Source organism: Boleophthalmus pectinirostris, unplaced genomic scaffold (assembly GCF_026225935.1).
Source record: "Boleophthalmus pectinirostris isolate CB_2022bp ecotype Guang Dong unplaced genomic scaffold, ASM2622593v1 HiC_scaffold_16, whole genome shotgun sequence".
In the NCBI taxonomy this organism is placed as follows: domain Eukaryota; kingdom Metazoa; phylum Chordata; class Actinopteri; order Gobiiformes; family Gobiidae; genus Boleophthalmus; species Boleophthalmus pectinirostris.
Window position 1 is genome coordinate 7,876,292 of NW_026571095.1, and position 18,904 is coordinate 7,895,195.

The window sequence follows — 18,904 nt, forward strand, 5'->3', positions numbered from 1 at the left end:
TTATCTGAGTTTAGGGAAATAGGCTGTGTGATCTAAGAGGTCCAGTCCGACTCCAACATACAGAGGCTGAGTGAAGGTGGTCTGGACTCTGTGGATGAGGCTCATGGTTTGGTCCTCAATGTTGTAAAATGCTAAAACCCCTGCACTGTGGTCCAGGTAAACCCCAATTCTTTTTGATACTGAGCATGATATTTTTGATTTAACACTGTGATGCCAAAAGGAACATTTATATGTATAACATTTTAAAGCCCAAGAATTCTTGTTGTATCCAAATTTACAATCCTCTGAATCTCCTTTTCTCTTGATGTCCTGGTAAGACACTGCAAGAACAATACATGTCTCTTTCCACTTCACCTCCCAGTAACAGCGGCCTGTCAGACCGTCTCTGCTCAGGACCTGATTGTACTCACTGAACCTGTCCAGATGATCGGGATAGATGTTAGGAAGCTTATAGTTCGTAGTCATATGCATTATTTTCCTGTTTCCTTTGTGTAGTGTCATCATATTATTAACCGTGTTTGGGTCCAGGACAATCTCTCGTGCATAGTTCATAAACTCTGCTCTGGTTTTGGGCTCAGGTTGTGGAGGTCCTAGTTGAGGTCTGGTTGATAGTTGGCCTTGTGTAAAACCCTGTGAGATGTTCTGTAGTCCCTCTGTCAGAGTCGACTGGAGCAGGTCTGTGAGGGCGGTCACCGCTGATTTGGCCTGCTCAAAGTACCCCAGGGGCAGTGAGTATGTCCTGGGTGTGTGGGCAGAGGGAGGGAGGTGTCTCTGAAGCGTCTCTGGAGCCGCCTCAAAGAGAGTGTTCTTCAGCTCTGTTACCTCCAGCCCCAGTTGGTCATGGATCTGTTTCATTTTGGCCTCTTCTTTCTCCTGCAGAGTCCTGATATTTTGGGACACGTCACAGTGAACAGACTCCAGCACACGCACAAACGAACTGAAGCGCTCCTCACTGTGTTTAATTGTCTCGTCAGCAAGACGCCTCAGGGACAGCGCCTCCTGCTGGAGCCTCTGCTGCTCTGCCTCTTTGACCTGAATGCTGTGCAGGATCTGCTGCCTCCAAGTCTCCGGGTCCATTGTGTTGTACTGGAATTCAGTCCTCATCTGCTCCACTAACTCTGCCATCATGGTGTTTACATGGAGCACAGGTCTGGGGCTGTGCACCTGTCTACACTGAGGGCAGGTGCTCTGCACCTGTCGGTCCCAGTGGCTCTGAATACAGACTCTACAGTAGTTATGTCCACATGGAAGAGTGACCGGCTCCTTCAGCAGATCCAAACATATGGCACAGAAAAAGGCCTGTCTGTTGAGCTGAACAGCACCCTGCTCCATTTCTGCTTCAGATGAAAAAGTAAATGATGTTTCAGTTTTACAGAAAGAGAAGTGAGACCTGTGTGGGCAGAGTTGAGGAGGAGCAGGATCCGCCCTTTGGATTTGTGCCCAACAGAACTAGCAGAGACAATGAGTCAGAACAGACAGACACTGCATTTTTAGTGGTAGGCAAAACACTTGAAAAACACTGAAAACCAAATCACACATTATATATACAGTAGCAGTCAAAAGTTTTGTTTTAGTTCAGTTCTGTATTAATAAATATTGTCCAATAAAATGCTGCGGCGTCATCTGAAACCAAGCAAACATATCTATGATTGTAGAGCACATGAGAAATTTTCCGGAAATTACAGCTCTTAAAATAAAACTCCAAACTGCTCTCGCAAAAACTTGAATACAGTTTTTCTAATGCACCTGTGGTAGGATTCCCATATTGATTGACCCATGTACACACTGTACCAAAAGCTAAGTCGTGATCTATGGACATCCAGTCATTTTAATTGTTGAAAATGTACATCTATAATTTTATTGTGAATGTTCAAACCGGAAGTACTGCTCCATGATTTCATTTGACGAGACACCTGGTTGCTAAGGCCCCCTAGCAACAGTGTCACATGTAAATGCTATTGTTTACATATTTTTATTGTCTTAAAACATCCAAATAAGCATGTCAAATCCAAAAGTAACAAAGACCAATCCACTGGGCACGTCTAAAAAACCCAGAGAGAGAGTTAAACCGCTAAAGGTAAGAGAAACAACCGGAGAAAGCGAGTTAAAGTTACCGTGCAGTGTCCGTGGGAACCGCACGGCGAGCTGCTCACGGTGTCCGCCAGAGAGCTCAGAGGCGGCCTCAGCGGGACCTAAAGCCGCTCCAAACTCCCAGAGGAGAACCAGAGCCGCCTCCACACCTCCTAAACCCGTCACCCAGCGCTGTGATGCAAAAACTGGGAACAAAAAGCCGAGAATTCCCGATAAACAAACCGCTGAAACGAAATGCAGCCAGCAGAGGGCGCAAGATCAGGGTCAACTCTCATCTACGAGGCACAGGTGAGAAGTCCAGGTTTATTTTTATTATTTAATTAACTGTAATTTTCTATTTCTGTCTTATTTTAAGCAAAACAATCATATCCCATGGAATAAAGAAATTATTTTAAGTAAGTGAAATCTCAAAGAAAATAAACAAAAATGGATTTAAGCAACACAAAGAAAACAAAAGTTGAGCTCTCATTAACAGACTGTGTTAGTTAAATTTGTGATGGACTTGTTTAGCAGTAAAGACTTACATTTAGATTTAGACTTAAACTTTATTGATCCACAAGGGAAATTATTTAGACACAGGTTTCACACATCACAATATAATATAAAATAACAAAGAGATAAAATATAAATGGTAAATGATAAATTCTAAATAAGCAGCAAAAAAGAGCAAGAGACAGGTCTCAGATAAGGTGAAATTATATAAATGTAAATGTACAAGTCAAAATAAAATACAAAAATTGGAAGACAGTGCAACAACGATATGATGACTGACCAGACATAGGGTGAGTGAGTTGTTGTCAGTGGCGGGGTTAGCAGTTTTGGGGCCCTAGGCGAACTTGAGTTTGTGGCCCTCATTATAATGCACAGTTTTTAAGTTTTGTTTTGTTTTTTTAATATATTTATTGTCTGTTTTTTCCCCATTGTTCTTGAGACACGCACATCTCTATTTATTTGAATTATGATGGATTGGAAACTTGTCTTATTAGTTTGATCATCTACTAGATAACCAGAACTGAAAGTAGTTTTATTTTTTTGCTAGTACAATTACATGTTTGTTTTCATCCATTAAATTATGATGATTATGATTATTTTTCTTATGATTATTGTTTAAAAGTAAACTACTCTCTTTTAATGCCATATTGAGAGAAAATCAAATCACTCTGAGGCCTTGGACAGTAGTGGCACTGAGGGCAATTGGTTGGGGGCCCCTCCAGGTTTGGGGGCCCGAGGCAGCTGCTTACTTTTGCCTAATGGTAGCGCAGCCTGTGGTTGTTGTACAGTAGTAGGGAGTATTATCTGTTACATAAGGGTGAGTAGTTGTAGTCCTGTATCTCTCGCAATTTGAGCTGAGCTGTAGGAGCCTGATGGAGTATTACCTCCTCTGTCCCTCTGTATTCTGATGCAGTGGGTGAGTTTTTTTTTTTTTTTTTTTTTTTTTTTTTTACAGTTGTAGGGAGTATTATCTCCGTTGTCCCTCTTTAGTCCGGTGCAGTGGGTGAGCAGGAGTGTCCGTGACGGGGAGCAGTTTGTCCAGTGTCCTCTTGTCCCTCGCTGTGACAAACGTCTCCAGCTCACGGCCGATCACGTGACCAGCTTTACGGATCAGCTTGTCAATCCGCCCAAAGTCAACTCGCCTGTTGTAGTTCCAGCTCAGTCAGGTCTTGTGGTCAAATTGTGCTAAAATAAAGCCTAAAAAAAATAATAAACTCAAACAAAGCCTCAGACAGTGCAGTGCCTACAGTTAGCATCACACCCCAAAGGAATGTTGACATCAGCTGCAAAATATCAATTAACCTAAACAGAGATTCTTCAATTTCTCATTTTGAAAACCTTTGCAAATTAAATTACTAGAAATATTAGTGAAACTCTTGCATGAAAATGATAATAAAATGTTTTGTTTTAGTCACGCAGCGTTCACGGTGATACGCCCCGACCCAAAGAAGAGGCTGGAGATACAGAAAAGTGAGTTGTTATGAATAGATGTGTATGTTTTTCTACTAAAAAATATATTTAATTGTTGATATTTTTACGTGATCTGATTGGTTGAGCAGAGGCAGAGGCGGAGCTTACTGCCCTGGAGGAACTGCGAGTATCAAAACACACAGCCTACGTCTCCATTAACCCCAGTGCTGTGGGTAAGCATTCACACATTTACTATTATAGATCCTCTTTATAAGTTACATTACATTTATGAATAAAAATGACTTAAAAAGANTATTTTTCCTTTTCTTTCCTCCAATCTAAGCAGCCATATTTGTTTTGACACAGATGAAGCTTGCTTGTCCGTGATTGGTTAATCCACCTGTCAATCACGCCCATCTGAAAAAGTGAGAGAAGTGTTATTTTTTGATAACATATAGCTGCATTATTGGACATTGACCATTAGTTTACCTTTAATCTCTTGGTGTTTCCATTTTCAAACGTTTATGGCGAAGTTAATTAAAGAATCTTACTTCAAGAACAAGTAATTCGTAGCTTTAAATATGTTGTATTAATTAATTTTCATGCTAATCTCGTGTTATATCGTGCAGCTCTACAAAACTTCTAACCGCCAACTCCAAAATACAGCTCCAAAAAAATGCAAGGTGTCTTCTTTTCCATCGTAGTTTGTGCTGTAAACATTTCACGGGAAAGGGGGGATTTCAAGGTTTTTCTTTTTCTCTCTTGGACTTTTATTTTGAAGAGGTCAGTTGTGGCGGATAGGTTAGCGCTGATTTAAACGTGCTGCTATTTTTGAAAGGAGACAGGAAGTGGCCGGACTAACGGTTTTCCATAGGGCCATAGGAGGGCTGGTCTTGGCACAACTCTTGAGCACTTTTGTCCCTTTTTTTTTGGTTTAATTTCTTTATTTCATTATAAATCTGGGATATTATCGAGTGGGTGAGTGAACTGACAACTAAGGACTTAATGCCTGTCTTTGGATTTGTAGAATATTCAGAGTGAAAGTGTGTGTGCGTGTTTATTGTAAAAAATCGCCCCAAATTCTGCAAAGTTTCGAAGGTTTTTTCAGAAATAATGTAGTTTTTATAATACATTTTGCCGTGACATGCTTTCTGTCGCGTTATAAGATACAAAACATTAAGGACGTTGCTTTAATTTGGTTTTCAGAGTGGTACGTTTTGGATTGGGACAGTGGCAAAGAGGGTTGGACAACTTGAGGAAAGCTTTGATCGTGATTTTTGTGGATGAATATTGTGATTCGATGTTCGTTTTCAGTTCAAAATGAATTGATAATCGAGGAATATTCAAATTTGAAATAGACTAAACTAATACAAGAATTTTCATAGACCTGTAAACTGATTTGGTCGTCTTGTAACCAAAGGGCAGCTGGTTCAAATCCCACAATCTCTAGATAAATTAACTAAAGATAAATAAATTCCATGTTGCAAATATGAAAAAAATATGAGAAAATTGACCCAAATTCTGCAAAGTTGATCAGTTTTTTTCAGAAATAATAACCTTTTTTATGATGAATTTTTCTGTTACTATCTATCGTATCTGTATTTTTGGTATGGGAAAATATGGACTGTTGCCATAATGACTAACACTGAATGGTCAAAAGGTCCTCAAAATGGCGGCTATAACAGGAAACTGAAGCCCACAAATAGCCTGACAGAGTGGGCCTTGTGTAAATACGCTCAAAATTATTCAACCCTTATTTAGACGCGCTGTCCCCACCCATATCATACCATTCTTTTGAGATCATTTTTTGAAGTTATATAAGAGATTTCAACCCAATTTTCAAATTAATTTCACATTTTTCTGACAAATAAGACAATATATTAGTGATATCTTACAATTTTGGGGCATGTTTACTTGGCGTGTGTCTGCTATCTCCCTTTTACCGGAGATTATTGACAGGAAGTGGAGAATTTGAGCCCTTTTCTAGGATTTTAAAAATATTAATACTATAGGTTTTTTTTTTTTTTTTGGTTTTTTTTTTCCATTATAAGCATTGCTGTTGCTAAGTGTTTGTTGGCTTTCTTTTGCCTTTGTGTGCTGGTTGCCTTGGAGACAGTGGGGTTGTGTGTTACAGGAAAGTATTGTTCGTATGGATAATCTTAAAGGTGCATTGTGTAGCATTGTGGCGCCATCTGGTGGGGAAACTTGAGATTGAAAGTCTGATTTTGAGCAAGTACGGTGGCTTGAAGAGGACATAATGATTAGAAAAAATATCAGGCGAATTTAGGATTGTTGAGACTTCATCTGGCAATGTTTTTGTGAAATTTATCGTGAATTAATAAATAAATAATTAATAAAAACATGCTTTAGGTTGGGGGTAGGTTAGGTTCATGTGAAAATCTATAGTTTAAACTGATAAAATTTTAATGTAATTTATTATTGTTAAGAACCAAATCGGCAACTTCTACTGACACTAAATGTGAAATGATTTAACTATGTTGGTAAAAAAAAAAAAACAATCTGTCATAAAAGTGTGATTAAAACAGATGACAAGAAAGCAAAATGTTAGTAGTGAGTTTAGGAACCCACTTTGTAACAAAAAATGTGTAAAAAAAATGAATGAATTGTCAATATTTATTCAAAGTTTTATTGGTTCATCTCTTAAATTCTTGAATATGAAATGTAATAATTTAATTCTATCTATAATGTGAACCCAACCTATGACTTAAACTCTCTTTCTACACCAATAGATAAAAATAAGAACAAAAAGCTAATTTATTATAGAAATTTCAATATTAACCGCTGCAATTATTACCGATTTGGCGTCTTTTTAATTTAACTTATTTAACTCATCTTCACGAATTTCAATTGTCAAGCCAGATATGGGAATTTGAATCTAAATTTTACCCTATTTTGGTTTCTGGCCCAACAGTTAGGAACCTTGTAGTCACCATGGAGATCGCATAACCAAATAATTTTACGCAGTGCACCTTTAAAATGGCCATACGGATGTTGCCTCAAACTGGTAGAAGACAGAACCGTGGATTTATAGATTTTTGAGCTGGCTTTGATCGCATTCTCCCTCAATTTTGTTGCGAGGAGGGAGTTTCACAGTGGACTATACAGTGAAATACAATATAACTAATGCCAAATTTTTTTAGTGTGGGCATTTTGAGAGGAAGAAGAAGACGTAGCGAAATGCATCGGTCATCATTGTTCAATAATTGTGGTGAATTTTGATGTTGTAATTTTTGGCGTGGAGGGTGGGCGGGTTGGTTGGTTTACCTGTTTTTATATTTTGTAATTTGAATTGAGGAGGGCGGGGTCAGCAATGTGGTTAAGAAATTGTAAAGAAATGGACAATCTTAAAGGGCTGCTAACACAAGAATTGCTAAAATGTAAAGTTTTCATTATTACAGACAGTTTAGAATATATATAGGTGACTTTGAGTAAACCTCTGGTGTTTTGGCCTCATCTCGCAATGGGGAAGAATCATAGAAACAGTTTTGGCTGCATTTTAATCTCAGTATTCTACCTTCTACCTAAAGCAGTTGTCTGGAATTAGTGGTTTTCAGACTATTCAAATAGAAAATGTCTTGTTTTCATGGTCACTTTGTGTTATTAATAATGTGGGTAATTCCGATACTAACCAGGTCTAAATGTAGATTTAAAAAGGACTCATTCGAAATTTGACAAAGATTTAAACAGAACTAAACCAGGACTAATTCAGGATTTAACCAGGTCTAGCAGAGGACTCATTCAGGATTTAACTAGGTCCAAACCAGGATTACTTCAGGATTTAATCAAGTCTAAACCAGGACTAATTCAGCATTTAGTCAAGTCTAAACCAGGACTAATTCAGGATTTAATCAGGTTTAAACCAGGACTAATTCAGGTTTTAATCGGGTCTAAACCAGGACTATTTAAGGATTTAATCAAGTCTAAACCTGGACTAATTCATGATTTAATCAGGTCTAAACCAGGACTAATTCAGAATTTAAAGCAGGTTTAAACTAGGATTTAAAACAGGTTTAAACCAGGACTAATCCAGGATTTAATCAGGTCTAAACCAGGACTAATTCAGGATTTAATCAGGTTTAAACTAGGATTTAAAACAGGCTTAAAGCAGGACTAATCCAGGATGTAATCAGGTCTAAACCAGGACTAATTCAGGATTTAAACCAGGCTTAAACCAGGACTAATTCAGGATTTAACCAGGTCTAAACCAGGTCTAAACTAGGACTATTTCAGGATTTAATCAGGTCTAAACCAGGTCTTAACCATGTCTTAGCTAGGACTGAACTAGATCTAAACCAGGTCTTACCAGGACTAATTCATAATTTAACCTGGTCTAAACCAAATCTTAACCAAGATTTAACTATGTCTAAAACAGGTCTAACCAGGACTAATTCAGGGTTTAACCGGGTCTTAAATAGGTCGAAACCCAGACTAATTTGGGATGTAAACAGGTCTAAAACAGGACTAATTCAGAATTTAACCAGGTCTAAACCAGGTCTAAACCAGATCAGACATGTCCATGACTAAACCCCGGACTAGTGCAAAATTTAACCAAGTCTAACCCTTGAATTTAAAACTGAAAAGTGTGTGCAAGTACGACAGTCACTGCAGATTTGAGGAATTTGAAAACCACTGTGTTGAAATACGCTTTTCAAAATCATTGCACATTCAAGAACTGTTTATCTCGACACTCTCAACAGTTTCAATACAAAGGTAACGGGGTGACGCAAGGTAGAATTAATAAAATGCTAATAATTGTATAAGCAGTATTAATAACACATAAATGCAACCAAAATGAAAATGAAATATAGAAATTCACTTAAGGAAAAACTGCGACATTGAAATGCATTCTTGTGTAAACAGCCTTAAAATCGCACATTTTTCCTTATTTCTTTGACCCTTTCTTTTCTCTGTGGTGCAATACCTTAAAAACCTACCAATAATTCAGCTATAGGCTCTGTATACTATAGACTAATGCTAGCTCCTCTCCATACAAAACAATATTAGCAACATTAGCATTTTTCAATTTCACTTTTGGTTTCGAAACTTCCGGGAGTTTCCAAACCACCAGATATGTATTATAGATAAGTTGTTACAGCGGCATTTGCAGCCCCAAAATGGACAATCTTTTCTTCTTATTTTCTTCCTTTTGGTTTATTAAAAATATTTGAGTTTTATTTATTGAAATGTAAATATATAATGCGAGAAATGGCTTGGTCTTTGTCAGTTCAATACTGTTTCTAAGCTCCAATCTTTTGTATGTCTCAAATTGTTTTTATATGTATTTTTTACAATAAATATGTGTGATAAATGCAAAATGATTCAGTTACATTCTTTGTACTGTTTAAAGTTATATTATGTCACTTTTTTATTGGAGTCTGCTACCTGCTTGAAACCATGGAGATGTATTTGTTTTCCTGAAATGTTCTAGCTGAGCATTTATTCAAATACAGGTGTTTTCATTGATCAAAAACACTCTGAGAAACATACTGTAGATTCTTACTGTGAGTGAGGTCGCCTCTGCACAGACCTGACCCGTAACCTGGTTTGGTGATGTCCCCTTGGTGAAGTACTTGGTAAAGTTTAAAGGGACAGTTTGGAATTTTGGACATGGGGCCTCATTTCCTAGTTTTCCAAGAGAGTTGGAGACGTGTGGAGACACTTTTTAACATATTCCATCCAGTCCTTGTATAAGAGAAAACACGATGACATCACGTCCGGGCTGCAGCCATTTTGGTAGGCAAAAAGCGTCCGTATCAACAAGTCGACACCGTCAACAAGTATCGTTTTTGATCCTCAACATTCAGTGACTTAGAGTAAGATGATGAAGTCATGTCAAAACAATTAAATGCAAAACCTACTTCAAACTAAAACGAGTTATCTCATGACAGACATACGCAACACAACTGTCAACACAACCGAGCGGCCCCACTGACTTTTTGTCTACCAGCCACTGCACACGTGTAGAAAAGCTGGATGTAAAAAAACAACGTTTTCTCGTATTCTTCCTGTGAGTGACATCACCTCTGCACATACCTGACCTGTAACCTGGTTTGGGGATGTCCCCTTGGACAGTATGGAATTTTGGACACAGGACCTCATTTCCTAGATAGTCAGAGTGTTGGAGACGTGTGGAGACACTTTTTAAAATATTCCACCCAGTCCTTGTATTTGCAGAGGTCGCTGGTGTTAGCCTAGCACATGTCAATGGACATAGTTAGCCTGCCACTAAAAACAGTCTTACCCACTCCACAAAGCACTCAGTTCAAAACAGTTATAACACCAGACGATGTAAATGTCTGTGTCGATAAAATAATTTTAGAAGTAAAACCAACCTTGCATTTGAAGGATTTATGACTGAGCAGTAGCAGTGAGTTGTACTTCCTTGGCAGTGGCGGACTGATATATGAGAAAATAGTCCCTCAACATGCGACGATTCATGTGATGCGAGGTTAGTTTTATTTTAAACATTATTCTATCAACACAGACATTTACATGGACAGTCTGGTGTAATAATAGATTTGCGTTTTTGCTTTGTGGAGTGGGTAAGACTGTTTTTAGTGGCAGGTTAACTATGGCCATTGACATGCGCTAGCCTAGCACCAGCGACCTCTGCAAATACAAGGACTGGGTAGAATATTGAAACAAGTGTCTCCACACATTTCCAACACTGGCTCACTAGGAAATTAAGTCCTATGTCCAAAATTCCGAATTGTCCCTATAATGCCATATGGTGTAACATTCCGGGCAAAGCAATAACAGCTCCATGGAGGCAATGATCATTTCTGCCTTGGAATCTCCCATCTCTACTGAACTAAAGGTCAAATGTAGCTGTTCACTTCCACTTCATGACATCACAAGGTGGAACAGAGCATTTTGAGCTTTGGAGATGTTGACAGATTAATAACAAAGAGTTACTCAAACATGTGTGAATGAAACAAACCACAACTCCAGGTCTGTTTTTGAGAAAGCTCACAGGCGTCAATTTTGAGTAATATAGGGCCTTTAACTCTGAGTGACTTTTTTAGCAGCATACATTTACACCTACTTGTGAAATATTTTTTAAATTTAAGTACCAGAACTTGTATGTGTGTAAAAGTTGTGGTTCCTCTTCCCATTGTGAGAAAGTCTACAAGTGACAAAAGCTTTATGTGACAGTTTGAAATGATTTGAACATTTGTGTTTCTTGCAGCACTCCTTCAGATCTGATTTAGTTCGTTTCAGTTTTTGTGTAAGTGGTTCATAACTTTGCCTTCTTGTTCTTTGCCTTGTTCTTTGCCTTCTTGTTTTCATGTTCACATGAAAACAACTTCCCTTTTTTAGATGGTAGACGATGAGAATAAAAGAAGAAAGAAGAACAAATCTGTCTTTTGAGGTTAATATAGTCCATTAGTGGTTAAAAGGTCCTATATTACACAAAATTGAATCTTGTGGGCTTTAAGCCATGTTAGAATGTTGCTTCCTCCTCAAAAACAGACCTGAAGTTGTGTTTTGTTTCTTTCACACACATTTGAGTAATCCTCTGTTCCACCTTGTGATGTCATGAAGCTATAGTTTCCAAGTTGACAGCTACCTTTTATCGTTTGTTTAGTAGAAAATGATCAGGACGATTCTAGTGAAGTTGTATAGAGAGTGTTTTCTTTTTTGTGTAAATGAAACAAAACACAACTCCAGGTCTGTTTGTGATGAGGAAACAACATTATAACATCAGGTAGATCAGAAAATAGTGTAATATAGGCCATCTAACAGAGTGATTACAGATATACGTTAGTACATTTACGGTCTATAGGAGATGTTGTAAATGTGTAAATTCAGCCAAGTCCCCCCATGTTTCTTAACCTCCTCCTTCAAACCAAATGTGCAATAGTGGAGTCTCTAAAGTCTGTATTCATGCCTCTCAGGGCCCTTACTCAAAAGAAGCCGGAAGTGAACCAAACCACAACTCCCCACAATAAAAGCCCACACTTCTGCTTTTCACACGGGTTTACTGCGAGGTGAGGAGACAGACTGTTACTCATAATCTGCTGTGAAGGTGAGTTATTTTAAAGCATTTATGACTAATCCAAAACTAAAATTAATTTCTAGATTAAAAACACTTAAAGGTGCACTATGTAACTTTTTGGTTAGGGGTCCGTCACCTGCTTGTTTCTATGGACATGTCATTTCTCTCTCTGGAAATGTTCCACAATTTGACATTACACTTACAAAACCTTACATTTATTCAATTATAGGTAGTTTTATAGCTCAAAAATATTCATAAAACAAACATTCTGACTGTGAGCAGGGTTGCCTTTCCACAGATCTGACCTGTAACTTGGTCTGGTTTGGTCTCTGAAGAAAAAAAGGTTTAACGCCATACTGTGAAGATATTTTGTTGTATTTTGTTCAAAGGTACAGTGGAAACAAAAGTTAAAACCATGCTTCAGAACATTCTCCACAGCGATATACATAAATGCTATGAAAGATTATAGTCAAAAGAACAATATTTCCATGGAAACAAGCAGGGTCAGGTTTGTGGAAATGTAAGCTCACTCAAGTTTTTCCAGTGCAATAAATGAAACCAAAATGACAGGCAGTTTAGTCCTGGTCTAGTCCTTCCTTATTCATTGTTTAGTTCTGCTGTATGGTTTAGGTCCTTTCTTGTTCTAGTTTAGTCCTGATGAAGACCTCATTTAGTTCTCATCTAGTCCTGGTCTAGTCCTTGTTTGGTCCTGATTTAGTGCAAATTTGGAGGATGCAGAGGACAAAATCAGGTGAATCAGAGGAGAGTGTCTGGAGCCATACTTTTATCTTTTCTTTTAGTTTTTCTCACCCAGGTGTTCTTGCAGGTTTTCAGTCTTGGTTTGGACTCCAGTTTAATCTGAGTTAATCCTGGTTTAGACCTGGTTTAGGTCCTCTTTTAGCCATGGTTTGATACTGGTTTAGTCCTAATGAAATCCTGCTTAAGTCCTGGGTTGGTCCTGGGTTAAATCTTGGTTTTTAGTCTCATTTTAGTCCCAGTTTAGTCCTGGTTTATCCCTATTCTATTTTAGTCCTGGTTTAATCCTGTTTTAGACCTGCTTTAATCCTGGGTTAGTTCTGGTTTGGTCCTTGTTTAGTCCTGGTTTAGTCGTCATTCAGTCCTGCTTAAGACCTACTTTAGTCCTGTTTTAGTCCTAGTTTGGTCCCTGATTAATCCTGGTTTAGTTCTGGTTTAGCCCTGGTTTAGTCCTGGTTTGGGCCTTGATTTGTCCTGAAGCAGAGGGTGCAGAGGACAGGGTCCGATGGAGCAGAAGATTCAAGTTTCCATTGTTGTTTTTCACATTTTCACCATAATTTGATCTTCTTTTCTAGTTCTCCTAATCATGTCCGACCCAGTGGTTGAATCTCAGGACCCTGCTCTCTCTGGGCTGCCGCCTTCCACTCCACAATACCCACAATCCACAGAGACCCCCTCAAGTCCTGATCCTTATCCTGGCCCTGATCCTGCTCCTTATCCCGATCTGAATCCTGATCAAAAACCTGATCAAAATCCTGGTCCAAGTTATGGATTTAATCCAGATATAGTCCAGGCTGAACCTCCTCCATACTCTGCAGTGAATCCAAGCGCGTACCCGCCTGAGAAAGCAGGAGAGCCGGGTTTGTACCAGACCTTCCCAGAACCTGAACCAAACCCAGATTTTTGTGCAGCAGATACAGCTGCCATCACAACATCTGCTTTCGAAGACAAAACCGTGAGGAGGGCTTTTATACGTAAGGTAAGTCCTGGTTTCATCATGGTGTAGTCCTGGTTTAGTTTTGGTTTAGCTCTGTTTTAGTCCTGGTTTAGAATTGATTGGTTTTAGTTCTGGTTTTGTCCTGGTTTACTCCCTGGTTTAGTCCCTGGTTTAGTCCCTGGTTTAGTCCCTGGTTTAGTCCCTGATTTTGTCCCGGGTTTTGTCTCTGGGTTTGTCCCTGGGTTTGTCCTGGTTTAGTCCCTGGTTTAGTTCTGGTTTGGTCCTGGTCTTTAGTCCTGGTTTAGTCCTAGTTTAGTTCTGGTTTAGTGCTAGTTTAATTCTGGTTTGGTCCTGCTTTGTAGTCCTAGTTTAGTCCTAGTTTAGTTCTGGTTTAGTCCCTGGTTTAGTTCCTGGTTTTGTCCCTGGGTTTGTCCTGGTTTAGTCCCTGGTTTAGTTCTGGTTTGGTCCTGGTGTTTAGTCCTGGTTTAGTGCTAGTTTAATTCTGGTTTGGTCCTGGTTTGTAGTCCTAGTTTAGTTCTGGTTTAGTCCCTGGTTTAGTCCTGGTTTTTAGTCCTGGTTTAGTCCTGGTTTTGTTCCTGGTTTTGTCCTGTTTTTTAGTCCTGATTTACTCCTGGTTTAGTGCTGGTTTAGTCCCATTTAGTCCCAATTAATCTTGATTTAGTTCTGTTGTAGTCCTGGTTTAGTTCTGGTTTAGTCCTTGTTTAATCCTGGTTTAGTGCTGGTTTAGTGCTGGTTTAGTCCCAATTTAATCTTGCTTTAGTCCTGTTGTAGTCCTGGTTTACTTCTGGTTTAGTCCTAGTTTAGTCCTGTTTTAGTCTTGGTTTAATCCTATTTTAACCCTCTTCCTCCACTCGTCTCTGTGGTCCTTGCAGGTGTTCTGTCTGGTGTTCCTTCAGCTGCTCTTCACCTTCACTGTGGTCTGTATCTTCACGTTCTCGGAGACAGTGAAGAAGCTGGTCCAGAAAGATATCTGGGTTTATGTCTCGGCCTACATCTTATTCATTGTGGTGGCGCTTCCTCTCAGCCTCTGTACATCCCTGAACAGAAGACACCCATGGAACCTCATTGCTCTGGTGAGAAGAAAACCCCATACTAATGTTGTTTAAAGGTGCACTATGGAACTTTTTGGTTGGGCCTCCGTCACCTGTTTCCTCATCACAAACAGACCTGGAGTTGTGTTTTGTTTCATTCACACATGTTTAGGCTGAACTCTTCTCAGACAAAAAACGTTATGTGTTAATACAGGAAGTGCTTCACTGTGTTTTTAAACTCCACATCCCTTCACTAGAATCATTTGGATCATATCAGCGCTGGAATTGTCAATCTCTGCTGAACAAACGTAAAAGTAGCTGTTCACTTGGAAACTACCGCTTCATGACATCACAAGGTGGAACAGAGCATTTTGAGCTTTGCACATGTAGACAGACTAATAATAAAGAGTTACTCAAACATGTGTGAATGAAACAAAACACAACTCCAGGTCTGTTTTTGATGAGGAAATACCATAACTTGTTTTAAAGTTCACAAAAGTCAATTTTGAGTCATACTGGACACAATACATGAAATTGCAGAGCCCACTGGGGCAGCAAACAGTTTTTGACTGTTTTACAACTGGAAGTGGATTTAGTGTTTAGTTCCACTTAAATGCTTGTTATTTCACAGATTTTTATAACTTCCTGTTGGTTAATGGAACTGTCTGTAGCCTGCGCTTGTATAGTATAAAAAGTATAAAAGTATAAAGAAGATATTCATTATTTATTATAACTGAACCTGTGTTCCCAGAGCCTTAACCTGCAGATAGACGACACATACAGGTTTCTCAGTATATGGTGAGGTCATTCGTCATGTGAAATCTCAGAACCTCCAGAATTCCCTCCTTGGGGAGCAGAGGCTACACTAGCCGTGACTCATGACTGGTACAGGAGGTGGGGTTTAGGTAGAGAGCGTTCAAATCAGAAAGGCATTTTAGGCTTAAAGTTCAGCATTGAATTCTGCTTTCTGATTGGATAATCGTCTTGAACCAAAACACCAAATTATAACCTAAACAACTTGGTCATCATGTCCAATGTTTTTGTAATTAACAATAAATCAGCATTAGAAGTTTTACAAAATAGGTAATGTTTGTGAAATTTAAAAGTGTGCTATCTTTTTGGTGGAGGGTCCATTATCTCAATGGAGATGTTATTGCTTTGCTGGAATCTTCCATGGTATGACATTAAACATTTCCATTTAGCATTTATTTATTATGTTTCATTTCTCTTGTTGAAAAAATACAGTAATTCCTTCTGTGAATAGGGGAGACCCTTGTGATAGATAGGTTCTGTCTATAGTGTGGAACATTCTAAGATTACATTTCCATGGAGACAAGCAGGTGGCAAATCATCCTCAAGAAATGTCACACAGGGCACCTTTAAAATGAAAGTCTTGCACACAGTTGCTTTAACTGTTTGCGTGTATATTCCTCTGCAGATGCTGGTGACCGTGAGCCTGTCGTACATGGTGGGGACTATCGCCTCATACCACGACACTATGACAGTAATTCTGGCCATGGGAGCCACTCTGGCCATCACCCTGGGCATCATTGCCTACTCTACACAGGTCTGAAACTGAAATGAAAACATGTTTAAAGGGTCTATATTACACTTTTTTCTGATCTGTTATAATGCCATTTCCTCATGACTTCACTTTGTCTGCTTCAGTACAGGTCTAGTCCTGGGTTATTGTGTAGCTCTGGTCTAGTCTTGAAGTTTGATACTGATTTAGACCTGCTTTATAACTGATACTTATGACTATGAGAATACTGGCGGTGATGTAGCCAAACATATTTTCATTTTTTCAGTTTAAAAGTTCAATATTACACAAAACAGATTTTTTTTCATGTTTTTCTCTCTGTCCACACCTCCAAAGCTCAAAATGCTCTGGTCCACCTTGAGATGTCATGAAGTGTTAGTTTTCATGTTAACAGCTACATTTTACAATTTCTTAGAGATTTTCTTAGTGAGTAAAGATTGTCAAATTCTGGGTAGAAATGATCCAAATGATTCCGATGAAGGTGTAAAAACACAATGGACCTGTATGGCACAAGGTTGAATGGAGTGTTTTCTGTTTTGATGAGGAAACAATATTATAAATTAACCAGCAGAGGTCACTGTGCACCAGTACTTCAAAATGTCCCTGTTCAGTCCACTTTATGATTTCATGTTGAAAATCACATTCTATTGTCTATTTTATTATCATTGTGTTATCAGAATCAATTTTGAGTCTATTCCTTAATATAGAAATCAAGTTGGAAACACTAAGTATACCATTTTAGTCCTGGTTTAGTCCCTGGTTAAGCCGTGGTTCAGTCCCAGTTTAGTCCTTAGTTCTAGTTTAGTCCCAGTATACTTCAGGTTTACTTGTGGTTTATTCCTTTTATTTCTCTTTATGTTTGATTATTTCTCATCTCTTTCAGAGCCGTTATGACTTCACCGTATGTTATGGCCTCCTCCTCATCCTCTGTCTGGACCTGTTCATGTTCGTGATCTTCTCCTCCTTCTATTACTATCACATGGCTCAGGTGGCATATGGATCTCTGGGGGCGTTGCTCTTTTCACTGGTAAGAAACACACTTAAACAGGATTTAAAGGTGCACTGCGGAACTTTTCTGGTGGAGGTACAGTCATGTGCTTCTCTCCATTAAACTTACCAATCTCTCTCTGCCCCTTCTCTCTCTCATTCTCTCCTCTCTCACCCCCTTTCTCTCATTCTCACTCCCCCTCTCCTCCTCCTATCCCCCCTCTCTCTCTCCCGGCTCTCTCTCTCTTCTCTCTTATCCTCTCTCCCCCTCTCTCTCTTCTTTCTCATTCACTCTTCCCCTCTCTCTCTCGTTCTCTTCCCCTCTGTCTCTCTTGTTCTCTCTCTCTCTCTTTCTCTACTCGTCTCTCCCCCTTCACTCTCGTTCTCTCTCCTTCTCTCTTCCCCTTGGTTCTCTCATTCTCTCCTCCTCTCTCTCGTTCTCTCTCTCCCGTACCCCCTCTCTCTCATTCTCTCTCCTCCTCTCCTTCCTTTGCTCTCTCATTCTCCTTTTCTCTCCCCCTTCGCTCTATTGTTCTCTCCTTCTTTATACCCCTTCGCTCTTTCGTACTCTCTCCCCCCTCCCTCTCATTCTCTTCTCTCTCATTCTCTCTTCCCCTCTCCCTCTCGTTCTCCCTCTCTCTCCCTTCTCTCTCGTTCTACTCCCGTCTCTCTTGTTCTCTCTCTCCCTCGTTCTCTCCTCGTCTCTCCCCCTTCACTCTCGTTCTCTCTCCTCCTCTCTTCCCCTTCTCTCTCTCATTCTCTCTCCTCCGCTCTTCCCCTTCTCTCTCATTCTCTCTCCTCCTCTCCTTCCTTTGCTCTCATTCTCTCCTTTTCTCTCCCCCTTCGCTCTATTGTTCTCTCCTCCTCTATACCCCTACGCTCTTTCGTACTCTCTCCTCTCTCCCCCGTCGCTCTCATTCTCTCTCCCTCTCTTCCCCCTTTGCTCTCTCCTTCTCTCCCTGTCCTCCCCCATCATTCTCGCCTTCTCTCTTCTCCCTTTGCTCTCGTTCTCTCTCCCTCTCCCCCTTCGCTCTCATTCTCTCCCCTCCTCTCTCCTTTCCCCCCTCTTTCCCGTTCTCTCCCCCTCTCCCTCCTTTGCTCTCTCATTGTCTCCTCTGTCCCCCTTCTCTCTCTCGTTCTCTCTCCCCCTCCTCTTTCTCCTCGTCAGTTCCTGATGGCCGATGTGCAGTTGATGACGGGCAGTATGAATAACCGTGTGAGTCCGGAGGAGTACGTCTCTGCAGCTCTCATCATTTACCTCGACATCATCCTCATCTTCCTCTACCTGCTCGGTCGAAGATGAAAACACCACAAGCCTCACAACAAAACTATTGAATACAGTTATTTGTAAGAGAAAACAGCATTTATGAAGAGAATACAGCATTTGTTAAGTTTTTTATTTATTACGGTGTTATGACGAATGTGCTTGTTTTAGAGCTGGATGTGTTACAAACTGAAATGTTTCACCTGTGAATCTGAAAGTGAATTTCCACTGTCTGTAAATGTCTCAACTATCATTTATTTCTGTGTCTTAAATGAAGCTAGTCCCTACATTTGACTGTGTTTACTCGTTGCTATAGTGATGTCACGGTTATGGCAGCAGAGCAGTGATATGTAAG

The 18,904-nt window shown here is 39.6% G+C and overlaps 2 protein-coding genes across 3 annotated transcripts; one reads left to right on the forward strand and one right to left on the reverse strand.

Annotated features, from left to right (window-relative positions):
* LOC129408376 (tripartite motif-containing protein 16-like) lies at positions 1–1,332 on the reverse strand. The gene is made up of 2 exons (XM_055151901.1): positions 279–1,332; positions 1–179 (listed from the first exon to the last, which is right to left on the reverse strand). Exons 1-2 carry the CDS (start codon positions 1,330–1,332, stop codon positions 1–3), a joined length of 1,233 nt encoding a protein of 410 aa, XP_055007876.1.
* A 10,559-nt stretch (positions 1,333–11,891) lies between these two features.
* Positions 11,892–18,838, forward strand: si:ch211-284o19.8 (protein lifeguard 1). Of its 2 annotated transcripts, none has more exons than XM_020922192.2 (6): positions 11,892–12,043; positions 13,345–13,748; positions 14,600–14,800; positions 16,197–16,325; positions 17,182–17,325; positions 18,454–18,838. In XM_020922192.2, exons 2-6 carry the CDS (start codon positions 13,356–13,358, stop codon positions 18,586–18,588), a joined length of 1,002 nt encoding a protein of 333 aa, XP_020777851.1. In that variant the 5' UTR covers positions 11,892–12,043; positions 13,345–13,355; the 3' UTR covers positions 18,589–18,838. The 2 variants fall into 2 exon arrangements, with proteins under 2 accessions (XP_020777851.1, XP_055007499.1); XM_055151524.1 differs by lacking the exon at positions 11,892–12,043 and adding an exon at positions 12,616–12,764.
* The last annotated feature ends 66 nt before the right edge of the window (positions 18,839–18,904 follow it).

What these genes read in the sequence shown, in the direction of transcription:
- LOC129408376 (XM_055151901.1), bottom strand. Translation starts at nt 1,332, where the DNA reads ATGGAGCAGGGTGCTGTTCAGCTCAACAGACAGGCCTTTTTCTGTGCC. An exon ending in AAAAGGAGATTCAGAGGATT is followed by an intron (nt 180 to 278) that starts GTAAATTTGGAT and finishes TATCATGCTCAG; the next exon opens with TATCAAAAAGAATTGGGGTT.
- si:ch211-284o19.8 (XM_055151524.1), top strand. An exon ending in GGAGGGCTTTTATACGTAAG is followed by an intron (nt 13,749 to 14,599) that starts GTAAGTCCTGGT and finishes TGGTCCTTGCAG; the next exon opens with GTGTTCTGTCTGGTGTTCCT. An exon ending in CATGGAACCTCATTGCTCTG is followed by an intron (nt 14,801 to 16,196) that starts GTGAGAAGAAAA and finishes ATTCCTCTGCAG; the next exon opens with ATGCTGGTGACCGTGAGCCT.